The sequence below is a fragment of the Salmo salar genome, chromosome 17 (assembly GCF_965601325.2).
Source record: "Salmo salar chromosome 17, fSalSal1, whole genome shotgun sequence".
Classification (NCBI taxonomy): domain Eukaryota; kingdom Metazoa; phylum Chordata; class Actinopteri; order Salmoniformes; family Salmonidae; genus Salmo; species Salmo salar.
Genome location: NC_138307.1, coordinates 83407180 through 83426612, shown reverse-complemented (window position 1 = coordinate 83426612; position 19433 = coordinate 83407180). Strand labels below are relative to the sequence as shown.

At 46.9% G+C, this 19433-nt stretch overlaps 1 protein-coding gene across 3 annotated transcripts; it reads right to left on the bottom strand.

Moving 5' to 3' along the window:
• Nucleotides 1-2086: 2086 nt before the first annotated feature.
• LOC106593772 (E3 ubiquitin-protein ligase Mdm2) lies at nucleotides 2087-18870 on the bottom strand. 3 transcript variants are annotated; one of them, XM_082964274.1, is made up of 11 exons: nucleotides 18762-18870; nucleotides 17062-17151; nucleotides 16875-16949; nucleotides 13814-13947; nucleotides 12647-12696; nucleotides 12405-12463; nucleotides 10088-10157; nucleotides 8204-8367; nucleotides 7338-7493; nucleotides 7020-7091; nucleotides 2087-3060 (listed from the first exon to the last, which is right to left on the bottom strand). In XM_082964274.1, exons 2-11 carry the CDS (start codon nucleotides 17137-17139, stop codon nucleotides 2458-2460), a joined length of 1461 nt encoding a protein of 486 aa, XP_082820400.1. In that variant the 5' UTR covers nucleotides 17140-17151; nucleotides 18762-18870; the 3' UTR covers nucleotides 2087-2457. The 3 variants fall into 3 exon arrangements, with proteins under 3 accessions (XP_082820400.1, XP_082820399.1, XP_082820401.1); XM_082964273.1 differs by lacking the exon at nucleotides 18762-18870 and adding an exon at nucleotides 17303-17572; XM_082964275.1 differs by lacking the exon at nucleotides 18762-18870 and adding an exon at nucleotides 17259-17570.
• Nucleotides 18871-19433: the final 563 nt, after the last annotated feature.

Sequence of the window (19433 nt, the reverse complement as noted above, 5' to 3'; positions counted from 1 at the left end):
CCCAGACCACTGTGGTGGGTAAAGCCATGGCAACCCAGACCACTGTGGTGGGTAAAGCCATGGCAACCCAGACCACTGTGGAGGGGAACGCCGTGGCAACCCAGACCACTGTGGAGGGGAACGCCGTGGCAACCCAGACCACTGTGGAGGGGAACGCCGTGACAACCCAGACCACTGTGGAGGGGAACGCCGTGCCAACCCAGACCACTGTGGAGGGGAACGCCGTGGCAACCCAGACCACTGTGGAGGGGAACGCCGTGGCAACCCAGACCACTGTGGAGGGGAACGCCGTGACAACCCAGACCACTGTGGAGGGGAACGCCGTGGCAACCCAGACCACTGTGGAGGGGAACGCCGTGGCAACCCAGACCACTGTGGAGGGGAACGCCGTGGCAACCCAGACCACTGTGGAGGGGAAAGCCATGATGGCTAGAAGTACTAGATTGGAGTCTTGTCAGGTGGGGTAAGGTTTAAAGACAAAAACAGGGTTGAAAGAACTAGAATCACAGCAAACCAAATACATGTTAGCCCATATAAATCACCACCTGGTTTTAATATCATTCAAAAGGTCTCTTCAGCACTCCAATGGCATAAACGACAGCCTTTTAAATGTTTAAAACTTCAGTTAGTTGGCTTGCCTGGGTCGAGACTTGAGAAAGTAGCAGTGTTTTAGTGTTGTCTTGTGGCCCAAATGGCTCCCTATTCAGGGCAGCCCCATGGGCCCTGGTTAATAGTTGTGCACTAGAAACGGGAATAGGGTACCCTAGTGACTGGCGGGGGCGAGGCAATTTGTCGTCAGGGGCAATGGATATGGATGGGGCTAGACAAGAGAACAGGTTGTCATCAGGGACAATGGATATGGATGGGGCTAGACAAGAGAACAGGTTGTCATCAGGGACAATGGATATGGATGGGGCTAGACAAGAGAACAGGTTGTCATCAGGGACAATGGATATGGATGGGGCTAGACAAGAGAACAGGTTGTCATCAGGGACAATGGATATGGATGGGGCTAGACAAGAGAACAGGTTGTCATCAGGGACAATGGATATGGATGGGGCTAGACAAGAGAACAGGTTGTCATCAGGGACAATGGATATGGATGGGGCTAGACAAGAGAACAGGTTGTCATCAGGGACAATGGATATGGATGGGGCTAGACAAGAGAACAGGTTGTCATCAGGGACAATGGATATGGATATGGATGGGGCTAGACAAGAGAACAGGTTGTCATCAGGGACAATAGATATGGATGGGGCTAGACAAGAGAACAGGTTGTCATCAGGGACAATGGATATGGATGGGGCTAGACAAGAGAACAGGTTGTCATCAGGGGCAATGGATATGGATGGGGCTAGACAAGAGAACAGGTTGTCATCAGGGACAATGGATATGGATGGGGCTAGACAAGAGAACAGGTTGTCATCAGGGACAATGGATATGGATGGGGCTAGACAAGAGAACAGGTTGTCATCAGGGACAATGGATATGGATGGGGCTAGACAAGAGAACAGGTTGTCATCAGGGACAATGGATATGGATGGGGCTAGACAAGAGAACAGGTTGTCATCAGGGACAATGGATATGGATGGGGCTAGACAAGAGAACAGGTTGTCATCAGGGACAATGGATATGGATGGGGCTAGACAAGAGAACAGGTTGTCATCAGGGACAATGGATATGGATGGGGCTAGACAAGAGAACAGGTTGTCATCAGGGACAATGGATATGGATGGGGCTAGACAAGAGAACAGGTTGTCATCAGGGACAATAGATATGGATGGGGCTAGACAAGAGAACAGGTTGTCATCAGGGACAATGGATATGGATGGGGCTAGACAAGAGAACAGGTTGAGGCATGTTTCCTGAAGATTTAAATGAAAAGTCGTCCCCCTAGCAACTACTACCCACTCGCTCTCTTGTCGACAACAAACGTCTCTTTCTACCGGTGAACTTTAGTGACACATTTGACTTTCACGTAGCTTAAACCCATGTCATTATAGATACAATTATAAAAGACTCATCTGTGCAGAATAGAGGGAAGACGAGGTGAAAATAAACAAAGAAAAATCAATATACATATCTGTTAATTTGATAGACATTCTTTATTCAATGAAAATAATAAAATATATTGAATATATCACCACTAAGAGAATTTGAAAAACTAGAAAGGCTATTTGACTGAACACTAGAAATCAATCCCAAATCAACACAACAGGCACCTTGTTTGATAGAGACAACAAACTCTGTTCATAAATAAAACCACTTCCAAATAAACTAATTAAAACATTATTTATTCATTCAGGATTTAAGTTGTTTTGGGATCAGGGAGTTGTGTAGCTATGGGTTACATCCTATTCCCTATGTAGTGTGCACTACTTTAGACCAGAGTCCTATGGGCCATGGTTGAAAGTAGTGCACTACATTTGGAATGTACAGTCTAGCCGATAGCCGTCCTCAGCTGAGATAAATTAGGACGACAGACTGGATAGGCTCCCTGCAGACAGGACACAGCTTGTTCCTCTTCTTCAGTTTCCTGGCGCAGGTGTAACAGGCCATGAGGTGTCCGGTGCGTCCGTGGACGATGCAGCCGTTCTTGGGCCTGGTCTGACAGATGACGCAGGGCTCCAGGCAGCTGGCGGGGAGGTGAGCCTCCAGGCTGTTGAAACGCTCCAGGTCTGGTACCATCACTTCTTGGCTGAAGGGGGCGCTAGAGGACGATCCTGAGCCTACACCATTGGAGTTCGAAGAAGAGGTGGAGGGCTGGGAGGAGCAGGCCGAGTCTTGGGAATCGGGACCAGAGACGGACACCAAGTCCTGGGAGTCTTTGAGGAGGGGAAGGGGCGACTTGGCTCTCTTCCCATCTGGGACATCCAGTCCTTCGGTCTCGTCGGGCTCTGTCGGGGCTGGGGAAGGCTTGGGGGGTAAGGGTTTGAGGGTGGTGGTAGCAGAGTTGCTGTCAGACTCAGGAAACCAATCCATTCTTAGTGTCCAGCAGCGGTTACAGTTACGGGGGAGGGGAGGGTTCAACTCCTCACACTTTGAGCACTTCCAGTAGTCCTGAAACAACACCACTAGATTAGACAACAGACAACACTAGATTAGACCACAGCACCGCTAGATTAGACCACAGGCACCACCGCTAGATTAGACCACAGGCAGCACCGCTAGATTAGACCACAGGCAGCACCGCTAGATTAGACCACAGGCAGCACCGCTAGATTAGACCACAGGCAGCACCGCTAGATTAGACCACAGGCAGCACCGCTAGATTAGACCACAGACAACACTAGATGACACCGCTAGATTAGACGACAGCACCGCTAGATTAGACCACACCGCTAGATTAGACCACAGGCACCACCGCTAGATTAGACCACAGGCAGCACCGCTAGATTAGACCACAGACAACACTAGATGACACCGCTAGATCAGACGACAGCACCGCTAGATTAGACCACACCGCTAGATTAGACCACAGACAACACTAGATTAAACAACAGACAACACGAGATGACAGCGCTAGATTAGACCACAGGCAGCACCGCTAGATTAGACCACAGGCAGCACCGCTAGATTAGACCACAGGCAGCACCGCTAGATTAGACCACAGACAGCACCGCTAGATTAGACCACAGACAGCACCGCTAGATTAGACCACAGACAACACTAGATGACACCGCTAGATCAGACGACAGCACCGCTAGATTAGACCACACCGCTAGATTAGACCACAGACAACACTAGATTAAACAGACAACACGAGATGACAGCACTAGATTAGACCACACCGCTAGATTAGACCACAGCACCGCTAGATTAGACAACACCGCTAGATTAGACCACAGACAACACTAGATTAAACAACAGACAACACTAGATGACAGCACTAGATTAGACCACAGACAAGACGGCTAGATTAGACCACACCACTAGATTAGACCAGAGACAACACCGCTAGATTTGACCACAGACAACACCGCTAGATTAGACCACAGACAAGACGGCTAGATTAGACAACACCACTAGATTAGACCAGAGACAACACCGCTAGATTTGACCGCACCGCTAGATTAGACCACAGGCACCACCGCTAGATTAGACCACACCGCTAGATTAGACCACAGGCACCACCGCTAGATTAGACAACACCGCTAGATTAGACCAGAGACCACACCGCTAGATTAGACCACAGGCACCACCGCTAGATTAGACCACAGGCAGCACCGCTAGATTAGACCACAGACAACACTAGATGACACCGCTAGATCAGACGACAGCACCGCTAGATTAGACCACACCGCTAGATTAGACCACAGGCACCACCGCTAGATTAGACCACAGACAACACTAGATTAAACAACAGACAACACTAGATGACAGCACTAGATTAGACCACAGACAAGACGGCTAGATTAGACCACACCGCTAGATTAGACGACAGCACCGCTAGATTAGACCACAGGCACCACCGCTAGATTAGACCACAGGCAGCACCGCTAGATTAGACCACAGACAACACTAGATGACACCGCTAGATCAGACGACAGCACCGCTAGATTAGACCACACCGCTAGATTAGACCACAGACAACACTAGATTAAACAACAGACAACACGAGATGACAGCACTAGATTAGACCACACCGCTAGATTAGACCACAGCACCGCTAGATTAGACAACACCGCTAGATTAGACCACAGACAACACTAGATTAAACAACAGACAACACTAGATGACAGCACTAGATTAGACCACAGACAAGACGGCTAGATTAGACCACACCACTAGATTAGACCAGAGACAACACCGCTAGATTTGACCACAGACAACACCGCTAGATTTGACCGCACCGCTAGATTAGACCACAGGCACCACCGCTAGATTAGACCACACCGCTAGATTAGACCACAGGCACCACCGCTAGATTAGACCACAGGCAGCACCGCTAGATTAGACCACAGGCAGCACTAGATGACACCGCTAGATCAGACGACAGCACCGCTAGATTAGACCACACCGCTAGATTAGACCACAGACAACACTAGATTAAACAACAGACAACACTAGATGACAGCACTAGATTAGACCACAGACAAGACGGCTAGATTAGACCACACCACTAGATTAGACGACAGCACCGCTAGATTAGACCACACCACTAGATTAGACCAGAGACCGCACCGCTAGATTAGACCACAGGCACCACCGCTAGATTAGACCACAGGCACCACCGCTAGATTAGACAACACCGCTAGATTAGACCACAGGCACCACCGCTAGATTAGACCACAGGCACCACCGCTAGATTAGACAACACCGCTAGATTAGACCGCACCGCTAGATTAGACCGCACCGCTAGATTAGACCACAGGCACCACCGCTAGATTAGACCACACCGCTAGATTAGACCGCACCGCTAGATCTTAGACCGCACCGCTAGATCTTAGACCGCACCGCTAGATCTTAGACCGCACCGCTAGATCTTAGACCGCACCGCTAGATCTTAGACCGCACCGCTAGATCTTAGACCGCACCGCTAGATCTTAGACCGCACCGCTAGATCTTAGACCGCACCGCTAGATCTTAGACCGCACCGCTAGATCTTAGACCGCACCGCTAGATCTTAGACCGCACCGCTAGATCTTAGACCGCACCGCTAGATCTTAGACCGCACCGCTAGATCTTAGACCGCACCGCTAGATCTTAGACCGCACCGCTAGATCTTAGACACCACCGCTAGATTAGGCACCACCGCTAGATTAGACACCACTGCTAGATTAGACCACAGGCACCACCGCTAGATTAGACCACAGGCACCACCGCTAGATCAGACCACACCGCTAGATTAGACCACAGACACCACCGCTAGATTAGACCACACCGCTAGATTAGACACCACTGCTAGATTAGACCACAGGCCCCACCGCTAGATTAGACCACAGGCACCACCGCTAGATTAGACCACAGGCAGCACCGCTAGATTAGACCACAGGCAGCACCGCTAGATTAGACCACAGGCAGCACCGCTAGATTAGACCACAGGCACCACCGCTAGATTAGACCACACCGCTAGATTAGACCACAGACAACACTAGATGACACCGCTAGATCAGACGACAGCACCGCTAGATTAGACCACACCGCTAGATTAGACCACAGACAACACTAGATTAAACAACAGACAACACGAGATGACAGCACTAGATTAGACCACACCGCTAGATTAGACCACAGCACCGCTAGATTAGACAACACCGCTAGATTAGACCACAGACAACACTAGATGACAGCACTAGATTAGACCACAGACAAGACGGCTAGATTAGACCACACCACTCGATTAGACCACAGACCACACCGCTAGATTAGACCACAGACAACACCGCTAGATCAGACCACACCGCTAGATTAGACCACAGACAACACCGCTAGATTAGACCACAGACAAGACGGCTAGATTAGACAACACCACTAGATTAGACCAGAGACAACACCGCTAGATTTGACCGCACCGCTAGATTAGACCACAGGCACCACCGCTAGATTAGACCGCACCACTAGATCAGACCACACCGCTAGATTAGACCACAGGCACCACCGCTAGATTAGACCACAGGCACCACCGCTAGATTAGACCACAGGCCCCACCGCTAGATTAGACCACGATTAGACCACACCGCTAGATTAGACCACACCGCTAGATTAGACCAGAGACAACACCGCTAGATTAGACCACACCGCTAGATTAGACCAGAGACAACACCGCTAGATTAGACCACACCGCTAGAGCAGACCACACCGCTAGATCAGACCACACCGCTAGATTAGACCACAGGCACCACCGCTAGATTAGACCACAGGCACCACCGCTAGATCAGACCACAGGCACTAACCAACCAGAACATTGGTAGCGAGTGACAAAAAGCAGCTTGTTGGACAATCAGAATTGTGAGAAATGATCTGTTGTATCCTTGTGTTGATTAGATTTGTTTTATTATGGGTAATATGAAACATACTGCTTCCGTGATTTCAGTGTCGTCATCGAACGAGTCCTCCTCCTCTGCTTCAAAGATGGTGACTTCATACACCTGTGAGAGAACGACAAGAGACCCAGGGAGTCAACAGCTGCAGTTTGACCCCAGGACACTAGAGGGAGCTGTTTGAAATGAAACACACACACACCAATGTTTCCTCGGGGGGTCCGGGAGCATGCCCCCCCGTGATAATTTTTAGAACCACTGAAAAGGTCTGCTTTTTGTTGTTGTGGTGGTGCACCACAGCTAAATAAATGCAGCGGAAACACAGACACAGTTGAAAAGACAGTGAGCCGAGACCTCGTCCTCTCCAGACACTGAAGCCTCTTCGGGATCGCTGTAGGCATCCGAGTCGATGGACTCCACCTCAAACTCCACGCTGAAGTTATCAGAGTCTGAGTCCAGATCCTGGCTCAGAACATCGTCACACACGTCACTGACCAATGAACCTACTTCCTGTTGAGAGAGACAAAGAGAGAGAGAGCTCAGTAACATGGGACTTACACAGCTGCCGATAGATTTACAAATTACAATCATTTTTTTACTCAGAATCTAAAGTACTGAACAAACCGATGTCACACACTAGACGTGAAACATTTAGTCTGAACATTATGTGTAGGAATGAATCATCTCATTCCTTCATCTGTATCATTTTGTAACCCAGCAGATATTCTCTAGTTTAGGATCTCACCCTCCTTTTATTTAGGATTGGTGAAACTACAGTCTGACAGGGTAAATAGTTGTACTGCAGGAGGCTCCCCCCACAGAGTGACAGGAGGAGGCCCCCCCACAGAGTGACAGGAGGAGGCCCCCCCACAGAGTGACAGGAGGAGGCTCCCCCCACAGAGTTACAGGAGGAGGCTCCCCCCACAGAGTTACAGGAGGAGGCTCCCCCCACAGAGTGACAGGAGGAGGCTCCCCCCACAGAGTGACAGGAGGAGGCTCCCCCCACAGAGTGACAGGAGGAGGCTCCCCCCACAGAGTTACAGGAGGAGGCTCCCCCCACAGAGTTACAGGAGGAGGCTCCCCCCACAGAGTTACAGGAGGAGGCTCCCCCCACAGAGTTACAGGAGGAGGCTCCCCCCACAGAGTTACAGGAGGAGGCTCCCCCCACAGAGTTACAGGAGGAGGCTCCCCCCACAGAGTTACAGGAGGAGGCTACTCACAGTGTTACTGTGTGAGTCTGAAGACTCGCTGCTCCTACGGTCTCGTCTCAGGCCTCCAATCACACACCAGGACATGCTGTCATCAAAGGTCAGAGAAAAGCTGTCTGACCTATGTCTCTTCCTGGACTCACACCCGTCCTCCTCTTGTGTCGATGATGTTCCATCTGGAATAGAACAGAGGGGTGAGCAGTGGTTTTAGTCAGGTTGACACATCAAATAGCACTGTTAACAATGTCTTTCAAATAAACCATTTCTCCTCTGATGCCAATAGAGAAGAATATTGTGCATACAATCACTCTGTTGACATAGTGAAACATACTGATAGTCTTCAACAAAGCTGTTTCTCCCTTGATGACAATGAATATGTGATGTTCACAAGACATCAAGGATTTGTTTATAGCCGTATGTGTGTACTGGGCCCTGAGGTACGACCAGTAGCTAAGAGCAATAAAACCCCAGTCCTTAAAATGGTCCAGTTCAATCCATCAGGCTAGGACTGTTGTGGATTCCCCCTGGTCCGTTAGGAACAAGCATGTCTTTGTGGTGTCTGTGTGTGGAAGCCGTCAGGCTGCTTTGGGCCTGAAGAGACTCATTGTGAGGAGAAGTCATCTGAAAACATTCTCCACAGCCTCCAGACCAGAGCGTTCCTACGGTCTGATAGCCGGTCCTCCGGACCAGAGCGTTCCTACGGTCTGATAGCCGGTCCTCCGGACCAGAGCGTTCCTACGGTCTGATAGCCGGTCCTCCGGACCAGAGCGTTCCTACGGTCTGATAGCCGGTCCTCCGGACCAGAGCGTTCCTACGGTCTGATAGCCGGTCCTCCAGACCAGAGCGTTCCTACGGTCTGATAGCCGGTCCTCCAGACCAGAGCGTTCCCACGGTCTGATAGCCGGTCCTCCAGACCAGAGCGTTCCCACGGTCTGATAGCCGGTCCTCCAGACCAGAGTGTTCCTACGGTCTGATAGCCGGTCCTCCGGACCAGAGTGTTCCTACGGTCTGATAGCCGGTCCTCCGGACCAGAGCGTTCCTACGGTCTGATAGCCGGTCCTCCAGACCAGAGCGTTCCTACGGTCTGATAGCCGGTCCTCCAGACCAGAGCGTTCCCACGGTCTGATAGCCGGTCCTCCGGACCAGAGTGTTCCTACGGTCTGATAGCCGGTCCTCCGGACCAGAGTGTTCCTACGGTCTGATAGCCGGTCCTCCGGACCAGAGCGTTCCTACGGTCTGATAGCCGGTCCTCCGGACCAGAGCGTTCCTATAGTCTGATAGCTGGTCTTATCCCACACAGAGATAACATCTCAGACCACCACGTCTGCCTGCCTGGCTACAGATGGCCAGAACACCCCTGTCAAGAAGGACAAGTCTGGACGGACCCATTAAAAGTGACTGTGGTTCTATGCTTTGATGCATCCATAACTCAGTCTTTGCTTCCCCAACAGACTTGACAGGGCAACACATGAAGCCATGCGGTCTGACGTCACGAAGCCATGCGGTCTGACGTGACGTCATGAAGCCATGCGGTCTGACGTGTCATCATGAAGCCATGCGGTCTGACGTGACGTCATGAAGCCATGCGGTCTGACGTGACATCATGAAGCCATGCGGTCTGACGTGACATCATGAAGCCATGCGGTCTGACGTCATGAAGCCATGCGGTCTGACGTGACATCATGAAGCCATGCGGTCTGACGTGACATCATGAAGCCATGCGGTCTGAGTCATGAAGCTCATGACATCATGAAGCCATGCGGTCTGAGGTGACAGTTTTTCTCCAGGAGAAAGTTACAGCACAGATCCACATGAGCAGGACTGGTGTAGTTAGTAGGTGTAGGCTTATGTACACACTGCTGCAGTACTCCAACGGACAGACAGACAGGCACTCACCAGGGTCACTACTCCTCCTCCTCCTCCTGCGTTCTGAGGTAGATGATGAATGACAGTCTGAGTCTGTCTCCTGTAAACAGATTAAACAGGAGGAACCGTTAGAGAAATCAACCAGTGAACCAGGACACTGAGGGAGTCTGTCTATAAAACTCACTCAGGCACATCTACCACTTAAAACGACATCACAGGAAAACCCGCATCAGAAGCTCCAAGGGAGACCGTCTTGGAACACGTGCCAGTATAAACATCACTCTGCAACACAACTAAAGTTGTTTCAACTTGAGGTTGAGTATGTTTATGTCTGTGACACAGAGCTAGGCAATTAGTTTGATCGCAAGCATTTTCGCTACACTCGCAATAACATCTGCTAAACACGTGTATGTGACAAATAACATTTGATTTGATTTACAGTCTGTTTGTAACTCTTTCAAATGCAGGGTGATGGAGAAGTCTTTCTCCCTATATTCATTTAGTAACGGTGGCCCACCGCTAAACAACTATTTTTTGAGACAGGTTGTAAACCAAGGTTTCCAGAACCCTTCTGCTGCTCTCTTAGGTGGTTTAACTAAGGGAAAGCACTGGTGAAAAATACACAATTGAAAGATGTGAGAAAAGTCTGGTAAGCAGACTCCACATCGACCTAAATATTTTCCCATGAAATACCATCAAACAACATGTTAAAGTGCTCGCAATTACTTTAGTTAAATAGTCTACATTTAAAAACGCTACAAATCATTCCTTCTGTTCATTTCCAACTGCCAAAGAGAAGTGGAAAATTACAAAGTGGTCAGAACGCATCGGAGTAGGATTCTATTGCATTGACAGGCACGACTCAGGCATAACCAATCAGAGCTGTAGTAGACCTATATGCAAATAGACCATTGCCATATATGGATCTGTGCCATTCACTGGACTGTTTTTACAGCATGAGCGGTCGTGAGTAGATGAGCTTGTTTTGAGATCAAAGCGAGAGCGACTTGTGCACATTTGCTCATATCCTTTGCTAGTTAGTGAGTTATTAGCCCAGTTATAGATAACTTGTAGTCAGCAATGGGGAAGTGATTGCTTCCAACAAGAGCACAAAACGTATACATTTCCAGACAGCTTTGAAACACAAGTCAGGTTAAAAGCTTTTTTTTGTCTTAAAGGGGCCGTATTGTATTTTGAAACAGGTTTGAATAAGATAAGTAGCCAATAGGCAGAGTGTAGCATAATTTGTCTGATTCTCTGTAATAATGGTATGGGAATAATGATGCATTTTATTTTGTAAAGTGGTTTCTTGCATCAAACACAATATTCAGTCACCTCATTGTCTGAAGGACAAGTGGATAAACAGGTTCATGTCAAGCCCAGCATGGGTTTTTTCTCACAAGTCTCATGGAATGTAGGTCTACATTGAACACCACACATTGGCTGCTACTGTCAGCTGAAAGATATAACAGCTATTTCCATATTAAAATGTTACGGGATTAATTCTCTCCATTGTTTTTGATGGTAGGCCACTCTGGTAGGCCTACATTATGATCAAATAGCCACAGCAGCCTACCTGGCCACTGTTAAAACTGTAACTTAAAGCAGGTACAGCCTCAGTGTTTACAGTAAGCGCGTGCCGGACGATGAACAAGATTTTCACAACGTTCAAGTTTGTGCTCATCAGACCTGAAATTTGCTCAGTGATAAAAGAACAGAGGGAACATTGTTTGGGGCGGTATGCAAATTGGAGTAGATCTATGGCAGTGCTCTCCAACAGGTCGATAGCCAGCTACCAGTAGCTACCAGCTCACCTATGACTAGCTCGACAAACTATTCTGAAAGTACATGCAATTTTCACGTGTTCCACCGCAAACTGTCATAAACAGATCTCACAAGTATCAGACAGTAGCAGCTACTGTATAGTCAATACAACATTGACCTTATCCCAGCCCTGGTTAGACACTAGTGGCTACAAAAGCCAAACCCAAAAGTTTCCTCAAGGGGCAGTCCGTAAAATTGGGTTGGAATTACAGAAAGAGCCCAGGGCAGATGAGTCGAAGCCGGAATTGATGTTCAAAAGTTCTTGTCGGTTTAAATAAATTACAGCGGAAACAATTCATGGGAGAATTTTTTTAATTTTTTATGACGACTAAAGAATGACAAAATAGCAAAGTTGTGTCGGAGCTTGTAAAACAGCTGCCATCCAGTACGGCAACATTATAGCAATGCCTCCACTGGAACGTTTCAACCAACCACAAGCTCTGTTTTTCCCCCCTTCATTTAGTTTAATGTGTCTACCACAGAAATACAATGAATAGATGCTCTTTCTATGTGGTCTTCTTACCTTAGGCCCTCTATCCGGTTCACTCTGGCTCCTGGGTTCCGTGAAGACAGATTGGGATTCTAAAAGGACAAAGAAACATCTACATTTAAAAATCAGAATAGACTACTTCTTCACTTGTCTTATCAGCCCAATACATAACGCAACATTGAACTGCCTAGCGTACAAATGGCTTTTTCAAAAGAGATGTATATCAACTACAAACTACAGGACAATACAAGTGACAAAAGGAAAGCTAAAAGTACCTTGATTTTTCACTGCTAGGAGATTTTGTGTGATCATAGCGAAGAGGACTCTGAAAGAACAAAACCCACAAGGCTAACATTAGCACACTGAAACGGTTTCACTACCAGACATCTCTCATTTGTTTAGCAAACAGAAGGCTGCTCATCAATTTCACTAACTTCCTTTTTCAATCATCTGACCAACACATGCAACAGGTGGCAGCATATTAAGTGGCTATATTAGAGGCCAGAGTCTGTATTAGAGGTTAGAGGCCATAGGAGCTGTATTAGAGGACAGAGTCTGTATTAGAGGACCAGAGGGTCTGTATTAGAGGTCAGAGGAGCTGTATTAGAGGACCAGAGGGTCTGTATTAGAGGTTAGAGGCCAGAGTCTGTATTAGAGGCCAGAGTCTGTATTAGAGGACCAGAGGGTCTGTATTAGAGGACCAGAGGGTCTGTATTAGAGGACCAGAGGGTCTGTATTAGAGGACCAGAGGGTCTGTATTAGAGGTTAGAGGCCAGAGTCTGTATTAGAGGCCAGAGTCTGTATTAGAGGCCAGGGAGCTGTATTAGAGGACAGAGTCTGTATTAGAGGCTGTGTAGAGGAGCTGCATTAGAGCCTGTGTAGAGGAGCTGCATTAGAGGCTGTGTAGAGGGGCTGCATTAGAGGCTGTGTAGAGGGGCTGTGTAGAGAGCCTGTGTAGAGAGCCTGTGTAGAGGAGCTGCATTAGAGCCTGTGTAGAGCCTGCATTAGAGCCTGTGTAGAGAGCCTGCATTAGAGCCTGCATTAGAGCCTGTGTAGAGAGCCTGCATTAGAGCCTGTGTAGAGAGCCTGCATTAGAGGCTGTGTAGAGAGCCTGCATTAGAGCCTGTGTAGAGAGCCTGCATTAGAGGCTGTGTAGAGAGCCTGCATTTGAGCCTGTGTAGAGAGCCTGCATTAGAGCCTGTGTAGAGAGCCTGCATTAGAGCCTGTGTAGAGGAGCCTGCATTAGAGGCTGTGTAGAGAGCCTGCATTAGAGGCTGTGTAGAGAGCCTGCATTAGAGCCTGTGTAGAGAGCCTGCATTAGAGCAACGCAAGCTGAGCAAACAGGGTGTGTGTTGGGGGTTTATTGTCCAAGCTGTGTGTGTTATTGTGTGAGTGGCTCTTTGATGGAGAATATGTCCACACCGTGCAGTGTGTCTCCTCACCGTGGTTCTTTAACAGAGAAGCTGTCCACTCCCAGTACAGCCCCCAGGGGGTCATCAGCACAGTGCACTATGTGTTGCTGCTTCATGTCATAAAGCTGTTTCTTCATGATGTACTGCCCCAGGTAGAATATCACCTGACAATAGACAGCACAGGGGTCAGAGGTCAACACCACACACATATATATATAAATATGAGAGAGAGAGAGAGCGAGAGAGAGAAACAGGGTACAGGCAGGGGTCAAGATGAGAGTCCTGTCTCAGTCTAGTAGATACCCTCCCTCCATATACTGATCCAGACAGTCCTGTCTCAGTCTAGTAGATACCCTCCCTCCATATACTGATCCAGACAGTCCTGTCTCAGTCTAGTAGATACCCTCCCTCCATATACTGATCCAGACAGTCCTGTCTCAGTCTAGTTGATACCCTCCCTCCATATACTGATCCAGACAGTCCTGTCTCAGTCTAGTTGATACCCTCCCTCCATATACTGATCCAGACAGTCCTGTCTCAGTCTAGTAGATACCCTCCCTCCATATACTGATCCAGACAGTCCTGTCTCAGTCTAGTTGATACCCTCCCTCCATATACTGATCCAGACAGTCCTGTCTCAGTCTAGTAGATACCCTCCCTCCATATACTGATCCAGACAGTCCTGTCTCAGTCTAGTTGATACCCTCCCTCCATATACTGATCCAGACAGTCCTGTCTCAGTCTAGTAGATACCCTCCCTCCATATACTGATCCAGACCGTCCTGTCTCAGTCTAGTAGATACCCTCCCTCCATATACTGATCCAGACCGTCCTGTCTCAGTCTAGTAGATACCCTCCCTCCATATACTGATCCAGACCGTCCTGTCTCAGTCTAGTAGATACCCTCCCTCCATATACTGATCCAGACCGTCCTGTCTCAGTCTAGTTGATACCCTCCTTCCATATACTGATCCAGACCGTCCTGTCTCAGTCTAGTAGATACCCTCCCTCCATATACTGATCCAGACAGTCCTGTCTCAGTCTAGTAGATACCCTCCCTCCATATACTGATCCAGACCGTCCTGTCTCAGTCTAGTAGATACCCTCCCTCCATATACTGATCCAGACCGTCCTGTCTCAGTCTAGTAGATACCCTCCCTCCATATACTGATCCAGACAGTCCTGTCTCAGTCTAGTAGATACCCTCCCTCCATATACTGATCCAGACAGTCCTGTCTCAGTCTAGTAGATACCCTCCCTCCATATACTGATCCAGACAGTCCTGTCTCAGTCTAGTAGATACCCTCCCTCCATATACTGATCCAGACCGTCCTGTCTCAGTCTAGTAGATACCCTCCCTCCATATACTGATCCAGACCGTCCTGTCTCAGTCTAGTTGATACCCTCCTTCCATATACTGATCCAGACAGTCCTGTCTCAGTCTAGTTGATACCCTCCCTCCATATACTGATCCAGACCGTCCTGTCTCAGTCTAGTAGATACCCTCCCTCCATATACTGATCCAGACAGTCCTGTCTCAGTCTAGTTGATACCCTCCCTCCATATACTGATCCAGACCGTCCTGTCTCAGTCTAGTAGATACCCTCCCTCCATATACTGATCCAGACAGTCCTGTCTCAGTCTAGTTGATACCCTCCTTCCATATACTGATCCAGACAGTCCTGTCTCAGTCTAGTTGATACCCTCCCTCCATATACTGATCCAGACAGTCCTGTCTCAGTCTAGTTGATACCCTCCCTCCATATACTGATCCAGACCGTCCTGTCTCAGTCTAGTAGATACCCTCCTTCCATATACTGATCCAGACAGTCCTGTCTCAGTCTAGTTGATACCCTCCCTCCATATACTGATCCAGACAGTCCTGTCTCAGTCTAGTAGATACCCTCCCTCCATATACTGATCCAGACAGTCCTGTCTCAGTCTAGTTGATACACCTCATCCCACACTGATCCAGAGTATTCTGGGTCACAATTTAGACAGGCAACTGACAGACACATGATTACTGCACTGAGTAGAAGTATATGACTCCATCCAATATACTTCTCTAGCTGACAGGAGGCTATTGTGATAGACTGATCACTGCCATGAAGGTATCAGTTCCTTATGATAAAAGCAGATTACACAGACTGTAAACACATTTTCCAGCAATCAATGTGGACCAGTAAAACGCTCAGCACTCCCATACACTCTATAAACTAAAGCATCAGAGTGCCTCTCTCTCTCTCTCTCTGAGATAACTCTGTCTCCCTGATGAACAACAGAGGAAGGAGCCAAACACAGAGTCCCAGACTAGTTAGACATTCCTGAGGTCCGTTAGAACCCCAGTGAGTCAGAGTAGAAGTCAAGAGGTGGCTGAACGTTCTAACATTCTAACTAAGATAATCACTAGTTTCTCTCTATGACTCAGACTCCCACACAGACAGACCCCCTGACATGTCTCATCAAAGCTGTGTGACGTGTCCTCAAACCAAGGTGGTCTGCTAGCCAATCATAGCTCTTAAATGACAGTGCATTTGTATTCTAGTTTAGTAGACACTACAATCAGTTCAATCAACTGAAGTAGGTAAAACAGTATACCAATAGGAAAACAATAGAACCAAGTCAAAAGACATTCTAATTTTTGAGAGTATCTACCGGATGCAGTTTAGTTGATGAAAGCGACAATCAATAGTGAAACTAGTGTAAATCTAGCGATGCAGAGAATAATCCAGAAACACCTACACAATGTATATACCAGTAGTTTGGCTGCTAATGACAAATTAAGAGTGACTTTCCCCCCTTAGAAACTAATATCTACTATTCTACCAGTAAACCCTAAGATATACTGCAATTGGAAATTCAAAACATCAAATATTTAAATGTAAAAACTGAATTTAAAAAGTGTGAGACTAGAAAATAATTACAGAAACTGAAAAGTCTGGGAGATAATGTCTATTGAGGATCTTAAAAGGTTTCCTCTGTCTGCTTCATGCAACAATAAGTTGATTAAGTAAAGTTAAGCCAAAGACTAGTGGTTCTATATCAGCAGGATATAGGAAACAAGACAGCCAGCTGTCAGATCACTTCTTACCTCTTTCATGGTGAAAACGTCTTTGTCTGCACCTGCCTGCTGTAATAAGATATGCAGTTTCTCTTTTGGTCTTACCTGTGAAAATACAGCACATAAACAAAATACATTATATTACATTCAATGTAACTGTAAACAAATATGACTTAAATAGTGTGATAGAGAGAAAGCGATTTCAGTTAATACTTACAAGTTTCTCATTGTCCAACGTATTTATTTGGGAACTACTTCTATGCCATTCTGACATTCTCTCACAATTCTCTGCCATTCTGTCTTTCACCTGTCGAAGAGTAGAGGTAAAATACATTTTCATTTCCAAGTTAACATGCAATGCCTTATAAAATGATACATGTCAAGACAAGCTTTGGAAGACAAAAACAAGTTTACCTAAATAAATAGATAGAAGTACTAATGAGTAGATGTTTATTTACCCCCTTCATATTGTGTATATAAAGTGCTTGAGGTCGGCTGGTAGCATTAGGAACCACTTCCCCGTCTCCCCCGGATTTAAATAGGCTCAGAGACATGTCAGGACTAGCACTGCTCCGGCTGGTGACGCTAGGATGCTATTGGGCGCAGCCGGCGTATGGCTCAAACTAGATGACTAACCTCACCTAACATGTTTTAGCATGACGAGCACACCGCTTTGACTGGCCCACCTAGCGGCCACCCTGCGTCTGTACACCCGCCTCCGCCCTTAGTGCTGAGCTGGCCGCTACAGTTGGATATGTCCGGGCATGTCCCAGTTTACTACAGTCCTACATTGTGTAACTATCAGCTGTTTTACTGACATGGGCAGGGTTGGAGGAAGGGTGTCTCCTGACTCGCTTAGCTATTGCTTTTCCAAACAAACAAAGAGCCATGCAAGTTGACAGGTGAACTATTGGACATAAACTGGTTGCCACTGGATATTAACGTTACCACCGTGGATATGAAATTACAAAGTACGGGATTAAAGCCAAAGATCTGTCACCAACATTAAGAGGGGTTTGACATCTGGACTCACTGATAACAATTCTTTATCTGATCTAACATTTGGTCATGAGTTTAGTTTTTCTGTTGCAGATATCCATCAATGTTATTCAATCGCATGAAAGAAACTGACCTGCGAAAAGTAACGTTACCTACACTTCAATCATCATCCTTTTATTGTTACCTAACCAAATGGGATAGTTTCCTATCAATCTGTCAACACACAATGAAGACAAACAGCTTGGAAAGACACACGACCCCGTTGTGGGGCTCTGGAAGCCAGTAAAGTAGACCAGTGTGCAATATTAGCAAGTTAGTATAGCTGATAACTTAAATTAATAACATCGACGTTACAGTCAAATGTATTTAACATAGGCATCTAGCTAGATTCAATGTGTGGTATTTACAATACATGTTTTAACTAGCTAACCACTAACTTTACCCTGCACCGCCAAATTAAAACTGTTGAACGAGCAACTACTATAGTCCGGACGTTGACGAGCAAGTTGGTGTCGCTACCAGGCAGCGCTTTTTGATATATCTTCATGTGCATTTTGTTTAATGGGTAACTACAACACCACAGATAAACATATTTGACGACACTCTTGCTAACATTACATTGCATGTTTAGCCGTTGTACTACTAGCTACCACAACTTCGCTACTATGTGTTGACGTCTAGCTATTCAACGTTGACTCCTTACTAGTAGTTTCCGTTTTAGCCATCAGGAAAACACGAGGATGAAAGGCCTTGTAGCATGTGGCTAATGCTATTAAAACTTTAGCTCTAAAAATGAAGTTGTTGTACAAATTGCATGTCAAAATAACTCATAGTTAAACTATTATACACAATAGATTGCATTTAAACGTTCATACCAATAGTTAAATAGATTTAGAGCACATTATTGGCTTCACTTACGTTACTTTCACAATCCAATAACTTGCTTCTAAAGTTAGCGAGGCAAACGAACGTTAATTTTGTCGCCCCTAGTGGCGGTTCCAAAGTAGGGCACGTGCACTGAAGATGAACCAGGTTGACTAATCAATCACAAGAAGAAGAAAAATATGTCTGTTTTTATAAGAAGAAGAAAATAGACTACCTGCATGTGGGGAATGTTCATCGTTTTATAGTGGAACAAACATGGGAACTATCTACGAACTCAGCCAATACTTGATTGGCTGGATTGATTCATCAATGCATTCTTTGCCTAATCATTGATTCAATCATCAGAGGGGAAATGGCATTGGTTGTCATTCAAATCACACAGTCAGTGTGAAGATGAAATCAATCACATTGAATTCATATAATAGACATGTTTCTGTATGTCTAGCTTTATAAGTGTATTCATCATCATTATCCCCTGAGAGAGGAATACATCAGTGTTCTTCTGTATCTTCACTCCAATATGGGTCAATCTCTTGACATGGCACTCGCTCGTTGAAACAGGGGCATTGTGACTCTTCACATGGCTTCTTGCTGACTGCAAAATCATTGCCTCCGTCTGCCAGAGACAAAAGTGTGTTTGTGTTACGTTCTGTTTTTCTGTCAACCAGCTCTGCTCTAGGGCCATTTATCAAGCGTAGGAGTGCT

Bases quoted from the DNA above. Each gene is read 5' to 3' on its own strand.
- LOC106593772 (XM_082964273.1), bottom strand. From the start codon at position 17,398: ATGTCTCTGAGCCTATTTAAATCCGGGGGAGACGGGGAAGTGGTTCCT. The intron at 13,948-16,874 runs GTAAGAAGTGAT...GTCTATTGTCAG, and splicing joins ACGTTTTCACCATGAAAGAG to GTGATATTCTACCTGGGGCA. The intron at 10,158-12,404 runs GTAAGAAGACCA...ATCTGTTTACAG, and splicing joins AACCGGATAGAGGGCCTAAG to GAGACAGACTCAGACTGTCA.